Source organism: Carettochelys insculpta, chromosome 10, assembly GCF_033958435.1.
Source record: "Carettochelys insculpta isolate YL-2023 chromosome 10, ASM3395843v1, whole genome shotgun sequence".
Taxonomy (NCBI): domain Eukaryota; kingdom Metazoa; phylum Chordata; order Testudines; family Carettochelyidae; genus Carettochelys; species Carettochelys insculpta.
Window position 1 is genome coordinate 11,771,049 of NC_134146.1, and position 9,327 is coordinate 11,780,375.

At 47.9% G+C, this 9,327-nt stretch overlaps 1 protein-coding gene across 3 annotated transcripts; it reads left to right on the forward strand.

Moving 5' to 3' along the window:
- Window positions 1-1,337: 1,337 nt before the first annotated feature.
- On the forward strand, window positions 1,338-8,969 carry LOC142018316 (transcription cofactor HES-6-like). 3 transcript variants are annotated; one of them, XM_075004027.1, is made up of 5 exons: window positions 1,338-1,475; window positions 1,566-1,652; window positions 1,772-1,853; window positions 1,960-2,413; window positions 8,856-8,969. In XM_075004027.1, coding segments are annotated over exons 1-5 (690 nt in total). In that variant the 5' UTR covers window positions 1,338-1,409; the 3' UTR covers window positions 8,857-8,969. The 3 variants fall into 3 exon arrangements, with proteins under 3 accessions (XP_074860128.1, XP_074860126.1, XP_074860127.1); XM_075004025.1 differs by having other exon boundaries at window positions 8,827-8,938; XM_075004026.1 differs by having other exon boundaries at window positions 1,972-2,413; window positions 8,827-8,938.
- Window positions 8,970-9,327: the final 358 nt, after the last annotated feature.

Genomic DNA, 9,327 nt, shown 5'->3' on the forward strand with positions numbered 1-9,327 from the left:
GGTGCCGCGCAACGTCGAAGTTGAACATCGACGTTGCCAGCCCTGGAGGACGTGTAGACGTTATTCATCGAAATAGCCTATTTCGATGTTGCTTCACGTGTAGACGTAGCCTGTATTTGATGCTATATACACAAAGCTTCCCTTGGTGTTTACTTTGTCTCCTCCACAACTCATGCTGGCTGCCCCTTTTACAGAGAATCCTCAGAGAAGAGAAATATAATAAGCTGGTCCTTTGAAATCCCATCTTTCCTCTTATGAAGTTATTTGGCATCTCCTTTTTAAATAGGGAGACTGGAATTCTTCCCTTAGGCTTATCTGGGCATTGCATACAAATATCTCAAGACAGAAGTTACACCCCGAAGGACACAACAACGTGTTCTACATTTATTTAAACTAGAGTATCAGGTATTAGCACTACATATGCCAAACACTGAGTGTATCACCCATCATCGATATTAGGCTGTCCAAGGAGCACATTGGGAGGTGGTGGACATAAACTTCTCACTGTCCTACTTTCTACATTTGGTGACAATTACTGGAGAGGGGGGGACAGCTACTGCTCCCCCCCACCCCGACAACGTTTGCATTTGCTTGAAGTTCCATCGACTCCAAACCTGGGGAAAGCTCCCTGCACCTAACCATTTTAAACAATCACATATGACATCAATACAGCCCTACACTGAGGCCAAAGGGTGCTGCAACATGGAGCATAGGACCTCCCTTCCTGTTGGGTGGAACACACCATAGTCTTTCAAGAAATTGATCCATGGTGGTGGCCCTGTGCAGCTAACAGAGAGCAGCATCCCAGGCCCAGAGAGACCCATGATCCATGTAGAGCCGGGTGGGGACAAGAAAGGTAGTTGCTTCCCCCGCCCCCCACTCCCCACAAACGTGAATTGGCACCAGTGTTCCCATCCCTGATCACGTCTCAGCCACCCTGGCAACAAGGGCACCGCTTACAGCCCAGCAACGCCCTGCTGGAGTTGAGTGAATCCCATCCCCTGTACAGCTGGACGCCGCGTGTGTTCCAATACGGCGGAGTCCCGCTACAAACGAGACCAAAAAACAAAAGAGGAACAGGCGGGGGAAGACCCCAACCAACGCCATCCAGTCTGGAGCCCCATGCCCTGCCCCAGCCCTCCAGCCCCCTCCCGCCGCACTGGCGGAGGCTCAGAACGCCGCCGGACAGACAAAGCGCCGGTCTCTCATTGGTCGGTTCGCCCAAACCTTCGGCTTCTCCCGGCTCGGCAGGACCAATGGTCTCATTGACATGCAAATCAGAGGCTATAAGTAGAGCTGGGGAGCGGCGGCGCCTGGAGGGGGCGGGGGAGCACAGACGCGCGGGGGCGCCGGTGCGCACCGCTCGCCAGCTGCTCGCCTCCGCCCGCGGCTTCTGCGCCGGCTCCGCCATGGCTCCGTCCTGTCGGCCCGGCCGCGAGGAGGAGGATTTCTGCGAGGCGAGGGGGGACAGGAGGGTGAGCGGGGGGCCGGGGCGGCTGGGGGCCGGCGGCGGGGGCGGGGCGGTGGCGGTAGGTGCAACGCGTCTTTCCCCTTTCCGCCCCCAGGCCAGGAAGCCGCTGGTGGAGAAGAAGCGACGGGCGCGGATTAACGAGAGTCTGCAGGAGCTGCGGCTCCTGCTGGCCGACGCGGAGGTAGGCGGCGGCGGCGGCGGCGGGCTGGGGCTGGGGCTGGGGCTGGGGCTGGGGCTGGGGCTGGGGGCCGGGGCCGGCGCGGGCTGACGGCTGCGCTCTTTCTCTCGCCGCCGCGGCAGTTTCAGGCCAAGCTGGAGAACGCCGAGGTGCTGGAGCGGACCGTGCAGCGGGTACAGGGCGTGCTGCAGAGCCGGGCCCTCGGTGAGTGCCCGGGCGGGGGGCGGGGGGCGGGCCTGGTCCGGTCCGGCCCGGCCGCGGCGGGCTGGGCCCCCTTTGACGCCGGCTGTGTGTGTTTCTTTGGGGCCAGCGGCGGCTGCAGAAAGTGACCAGCTGCAGCGGGAGGCCAGCGAGCGCTTTGCAGCCGGCTACATTCAGTGCATGCACGAGGTCCATACCTTCGTCTCCAGCTACCCGGGCATCGACCCGACCGTCGCCGCCGAGCTGCTCAACCACCTGCTGGAGTCCATGCCGCTCAACGAGGGCAGCTTCCAGGACTTGATTGCGGACCTCTTGGCGGAACCGCCCATCGGCCCCTGGCCCGGCATTGAGGGGCTCGCCCAGCTGGCAGCAGTGCCCCCGGGGGCTCTGAGCCTGGCCAGCCCCACCTCAGCTCTTCTTTCCCCTTCCTCCAGTGAAGAGACCTGTTCTGATCTGGAGGAGACCGAGGCCGAGCAAAGCCTGACCTCCCCAGCTGAACTGGACCCTTCCCGGACGCGCAGCGGGCCTGCCGCAGCCTTTTCCAAGTCTATGTGGAGACCTTGGTAAATAAGAGAACTGCACAGGAATTAACGAAAACCTACCTAGTGTGGGGCGAATAGGAGCACTCTTCTCCTTGCAGCCGTTGGAATGGATGGTGGGGCTCGCAGATGGGGCATGCGGCTGTGTCTCACTTTGCTGTGCTCCAGGACTTCCGAGATGGCACTCTTACACTGCCAGACCCTGGCAGGTTAATTGCTCAGTGTGTAGACGCTTCATCCATTTGTGAGTGAGATGTTCGGTGAGGTGGGGGTGGTTTTAGGCAGTTTGAGAGTACATGGGAGGGTAGAAGGAAGAAAGATCATTTTGTAGCAAAGCTCTTTTGGGGAGACACAGTGGTTTTTCACAGGCTTGTCTTTTTCTCTTGGCTCTTATAAATGGCCTGACTATCACTGCCTTTAAGGAAAAGCCCTTGTGCATTTTTTGTCTTGGTGGTTAACTCAACCAGAGGTATAGGACTTAAGTGTGCATGCACAATTTTAAGCATTATAGTGATAGTGAAGATCCCTGAAAGGGATTGGTGTGGTTTTTATCTTTATTATTTAGTGGTTTAAAATCTTGCCTTCAGTGAAGGAAGAGTAAATGAGAGATCATTTGGGATTAGACAAGCATTTAAAATATTGGTGGCAGGGTGCCTTTTTAGAAGTGAGTGTTTTGTGCACATTTTGCTTTTAGCACATCTGAGTTTGACTGTATATTAGGGTGTCAGATGTTTTATTTTTAATCTCTAATAAAAATACTGAATTCACAAATGATTGCATGTATTTTGGAGGGTGACACTTCTAACCACTTTAAAATTAAAACTAATTCCATGTTTGCTATTAACACATGTATTGGTTATGGAAACAATGCTGGTAATTTAGCACTTAATTCTTGTACTAAGGATTGCTTGCTCAAGTATTGGAATTTGAATGGGTTTGCTGAATACTGAAAGATTCTTAGGATAGTTAAGGGTGGTGGTGGTGTAGGTTGACATTAGAACCGTAAAATTCCTAAGTGTGGTTATATGGCTGTCTGCAACTACTCAGCTTGTTTGAAGTCTTTTGTAAAGCTGTACCTCTAACTTTCACACTAGGCAGGTGCTCTACTTGGGGCTCTTTACCTGTATGGGTTTTTTTCCTGCTAAGGACTGACAGGTGTTGAAGTGTGAAATACATTTGAAAATTTCCTTCACAAAGAAAATGCTTCTGGAGCATCAGCATTCCTGTATACAACCTCCTGCACCTCAGTGTTCCTCTTTTTGGAAGATACAAGCTATTTATACCAAACTACCTTTCACAGAGTTGTCATTGCAACAGGAAAAGTATTGTGGTATTGCTTCCTTGGTCCATGGAGATGGTTGAGCGTAGAAAAAACTTAGAGGAAGCAAAATAAGTACAGGGGGAATTAGCTGTGGAATTTGCTTTGTTAATGACCCAATGGAATAATAAAATCGGCTACCTGAATTATTGGTAGACCAATTATTGCTTTGTAAAGTTCTTTAAATTATCTGATGTGGAGTTTTCATTCACAGCTGGGTACAAGTTTTGTTTGTTTTCCCCAGTTGTGCTAAAATTCTTGACTGCCTTTGAACTAGCAAACAGGCAGCATCTCTCAAAGGGAGGTGAGAGTACTGCCTGTAAGGACCTTTCTGCTTAAGAGAGGGAGATTGATGTTTTGATATGTAGATGGAAGTAGGGGCACGTACCGGTCAACTAAAAGTAACACCTTAAGCACAAAAGACATCGCCAGGAAACCGGCATTTCACAGAGTGAATGTGATTCCAGATTTTGTTAGAAAAAGGCCTTGTCCTCCAGTTCTCAGCCTCTGCTCACTTGTACTGGTATCCGAGCGTTCACAAAGCACTGCTAACATTTGGCCCTATTTTTAGCTTCTACAAAGCAGTTCATTTGTACTATGCTCTTGAGAGGAAGGTAAAACCACAGGCTCTTTCCTCACAGCAACAAACATGTCCAGTGTTTTAAAGCCCTGGACCAGGCCTCACCAGCCAGCACACCACTGAGATGAAGGCTGCTCATCCTTTCTGAGCTTGCTGGATGTCAGGTAGTTAAGAGGTGTACAGTAAGCAGCAGGGGCCATTAACTAAGAAGAAGGTATATAACTGAACTTAGGTTGCATGAGCTTGCCTGAGCTTAGAGCCTTAAGTCATTGAGGCACTTCTGGTGAAGCTGTGCATGTTCATGTGTCTCAGCATTTTCACCTCTGGTAATCCATGTCTAGCCACCCCCATGAGCAACTGTCCTCCAGCTCCAAGTATGCAGCCTCTGGGAACTGCAGGGGCAGCTCAGCTTGGTTTCATTTCCATGAGATGAAAAAGACCCTTGGTTAGGGCTGTTCTGAGGCCCTGTGAAAGCAAAGTGCAAATCCTGACACTTGTGTGATGGAAACATGGTGAAGAGTCAACATCAAAAAATGCCACCTTCAGTTCAGAGGTGGATTGTGTAGCTGCTGAAAGTCATTTCCAGGGGGGTCTATCTTTGTAAATGACACTAGATGGAGAGTAATGGAGAGGCAGCCTTATTCATCTGCTGGTTTGTTTTGTTAGGATACAGTCATGTAGCACTTTGAAGACTAACAAAATAATTTATTAGGGGGTGAGTTTTCATGGAGCACAGGTGAGTCTGCCCCATGAAAGCTCATCACCTAATAAATTGTTAGTTTTTAAAGTGCTACAGGACAGCTGTGTCTTACAAGGAAGCTAGAGGGTAAACACAGGTTGACTCTCTCTGATCCATCACCCTCTGAGCCTGACTGGTCCTGCATGGGAGAATTTGTCAAGGTTGTCTGGTATGGTTGCCAACACTTCCACTGCTTACTGGACTCAGACATTGTGGGGTAAATTATGGATAACTGGAACACAGAGCCAGGACTGGTAACTGTAAACAAGCTTTATGGGACTGTGGGAAACTTGGCCACAACCATGATCAGTGGGCATCCAGCTAAGTGAAATCATGCTGGATTATAGATGTTGCCAGATGCATGTTCTGGATTACAGAGGTCCAAGCTGTGCTGTGATTCTCTAACCCCATGCATGCCTATGCTATTTATATCCCACACCACAATCCTGATCATCTTGCATGTTCCACATTTTGCTTAAGCTGGAAGGGGATAGTGCTGCCTGCTACATATTTAGTCTACTCCAGAATGCTACTTTTTATAATTCTCACAGAATGTGGCTTTTTGTAAACCTCATCTATATCTCCACTGCATATCTGTTTTTAGCAACACTGAGTGACATACTAGCTCTGCAGCCATACAAGTGCCCAGTGTGCTACTTAAATTATTTTAGTGGAGAAGTTGTGTCCACAATAAATGCACAAAACAGTAAGAAGGGGAGGAGGTTTTCTTTTTAGACAGGTTAAAATAAGGCCTTCTGTCTGTGCTTGTAATAAAACCAGAACACCTGGGTATAATTAACATCAACAGAAACCAAGTGTGTACTGCACCCTTTCTGGAGGGAAGGAAATCTCCTTTTGCTTTTTCATAATTCTGAGAAAAATCAAGTGGACTAAAGCAATGGAATTAGCCCAAAAAGTGTCAAAAGCATTTTAGAAATGTGCTAAATTGGGGGATTTTTTTTAAGATCCACAGATTAGGTTCTCAGAACTTTTACATCCTCGTTATATGTTGCTGGATTTCTAAATTTGCATTTCTGTACCTTACTGTAAAGGTGTCAGAGCTAGCACTTCCTTGACAAAGGCAGGAAGAGGTGAGTTTTGGGGAGGGGAAAGGGAAGGTTTCCAGCAGCTCTGATGAAAAAAAGTAAAGAATAAGAAAATCAGTGTAGTCCTTTTCAAGTCCCCCCCCTGCCCCCATACACTGCCTTTCTATTACTTTGGAGTGGGAAAGAATAAACGTGCTCTCTGATCTGAAACCACACTGCATTGTAAAAGAAAGAGCAGCAGCCCACAAAAGAGGGGCTGTTTGATATGCAGTTGAAGGCTTAGCTAAGGATGGAGGTGTTCTCTCTCTCCTTTCCCCTTTTAGTGTAGTTGAGTTACTCCCACCTGTTGCAGGAAAGACCTGATCCTTGTTACAGCAGGATAGTTCTGATGAGTCAAACATTCTTATAGTGGAAATACCTTCAGGTACTTTTGAATACCTGTAGCCTGGGCAGGATATAGAACTTAGTCATGACTTAAAAGGTTCATAATCAAGTGCTATATTCTAAACTTGACCTACCATTTCCTTAATCATGTTAGCCAGTTTGTATAATTCTCTTGTGTTTTCCCTACAACCAGATGTTTTAATTACCTCAATTAAAATAAAGGAATAAAAGATATCAAAATCAATAGGCAAGTAGGCAGAAGCAGTCCCTAGAGAAACAGACCAGGATGAACACAAAGCACCAGGGGTGGGGGGAACCCCTCCAACAACAACAACAGATAAACAAATTTCATTTCAAGCTTCCCAGAAGTTTGTCCAACACCAAGACATAAGATTTTTAAAGGTATGAAAAGTGATAAGGCATCAGAGGGGTAGCCATCTTAGTCTTCAGCTGCAAAAACAAGTCATCCTGTGGCACCTTATAAACGAACAGATTTATTGGAGCATAAGCTTTAGGGGGCAAAGATGTGTTTCATCAGATGCACAGGACTTCTTGTTTTTGCTGATAAGGAATACAAACGATTGCAATTGATTTTATGTGCATGAGTTTATTTTTTGGCCAGAGTGCCTTCTACGGAAAAAAAATTGCAGGGATTGTTCAAACTCTCTCCTGGCACCTGAAATATTTCCTTGGCTTGCACAGCCTTCACATTCTCCCGCAGTTACTCCTTTCAATTAACCTTCCTAATACCAATTGTTTTGTATTATGGCCCAGTTGCCTGAGTCCTGATGGGGCCTCATTGTGCTAGGTGCTGTACAACACCCATCAAGCCTCTGGCTGCTGCCCTTTAGTTACAGGAGTCCCACGCCCTTTTACTTGCTGCCAGCGTGGCACATGGTGCACTGTGGAAGACATTGGGGGCTGTGGGGTAGGAGCACGGCCTGGCTCTAGGTCTGAATGGCCCAGACCTCACCTCTTCCACTATGAGCGCTAAGCCAGCCCTCCAACCCTTTGTCCAGATAGGGGCCTGAAGCACTTAGACTTTGTGCAGTTACAGAGGGCACATACAGCAGAGCCGCGTATTGACTCCACTCAGTGTCAGGCCAGCATCTTAATTCCAAGATTTTCCTTCCATGGGTGGCAGGTTGGCAGAAATTTTGGTGATCCTAAGAACGCCCAGAGACTGCACCCTCCCAGCTGCACCCAAACTCCCTCCATGCCCCCCCCAAGCACCTAAGGCTCCATGGGGGGGGGGGAAGGTTGCAAGCTCTGGGAGGGAGTTGGGTTCTGGGTGCAGGCAGGGCTGGGGGAAGACATCCAGCCCCAAAATTTGTTGGAACCAAGCCCCTTGGCCAGAAATATTCTGGTGACCAGGCTCCACCGGCCCCTAGAACTCCCTGCTTCTCACATGCTTCCTTCCTCTGAGAATTTAATCTGCTTTTCTGTACCTGAATTATAGTTCCATGTACTATTCTATAGCCTTTTGAATACATTTTGTAATGTGCTGTGACACCAGCATGCATTTGGCTTTAGTGGCTACAATTTCAAGCTTACCAGAGTGAAAGCCACCTCTGTTACTGGCTTCAAATTCTGTGTCACTGTCTGTGACTGTGCTGCTGCACACATCATTGATGTGATTGACTCTGGAATACTGGGTCCAGTGTGGTGTTCTCATTTTAAAGAGAATGTGGAGAACTGGCAGAGGATGCAGAAAAGAGTTAAGGGTCTTATTTATCTGGCTTCAGCTTCCAGCAGTTAGTTCTTGGCTTGCCCTTCTCTACTAGTTTAGAGCCCTTTGGTACCAGGTATTTTTTCTCTGCGAAGATATGTAAATATGAAGTAATGGTCACCTCTCGTTCAATTATTTTTTAAACTAAACCAGTGGAGCTCTTTAGATCTCTCCCGCCCTCTAAAGCATCCCTCTCATGATGAAGCAGGTCTTTGCCCATGAAAGCTTATGCTCCAAAATATCTGTGCCATGGGACTTCTCACTGTTCTCTCTAAAGAAGTTTCTTCAGTGCTTGAATCATTTCTATAAAACTCTTTTCAGCTTCAGAAAGCAACTGCCACATACATGGCCCAGCTGCCTCCTCATGTTGCATCTTTCTTTCATATTATTGTTTAAAAGGTTACCAAAAATGATCAGCGTGAAAACTGCAATGTGTCCCACTCCTGCCGTGGAAACAGTCTTTTCCCCCCACAGGCTGGGGGAGGTAGAGTAAATAAGTAGCTTACCTCCCTGCTAGGAGTTGAGCCAGTGGTTCCATGGAGCCTAGATGTTCCAAGCCTGATGGGCCATTCGCTCAGCCAGGGAACAGAGGTGGAACACGCAAGGAACACTTACGTAGATTTTCTTACCTTTTTAAATAGTCTGAACTACAATCTCTGCTTCCCGACAGAGGCCACTGGATGTCAAGTTCCAGTGCAGCATTCAGAGATTCAGCAACAAGAATTCCATTACCATTAAGGACAGTTGTATGGTTACCCCGTTACCAGACTGAAAATGCAGTGAGATGAAAGAGCCACTATTTACTGCAGATGACAAGGAATACACCCTTTCCAGTTTCTTCCTGTTGCCTTTTGTTTTCTCTGGTCTCTGTCGTACTGCTCAGTATAACCTCGGTTTATTTCCTAAGAGGTGTGTGAGTAATTCACATTATTGCTTCTAGCATGCATTACATTTCTCACTGCTGAGCATTCTCCACCATGCAGTAGCCCATTCACTTTGCTTTGCTTGGGTCCCTCTAGATATCCTCAGTCTTCTTGACTAGCTTAAATAATTGCATCATTTACAAAGTTTCACTGCTTACCCCCTCCCTGTCTCAGCCATTAGTTATAGCCAGCCTATGTCTGTACTGCTGCAGAAGATAC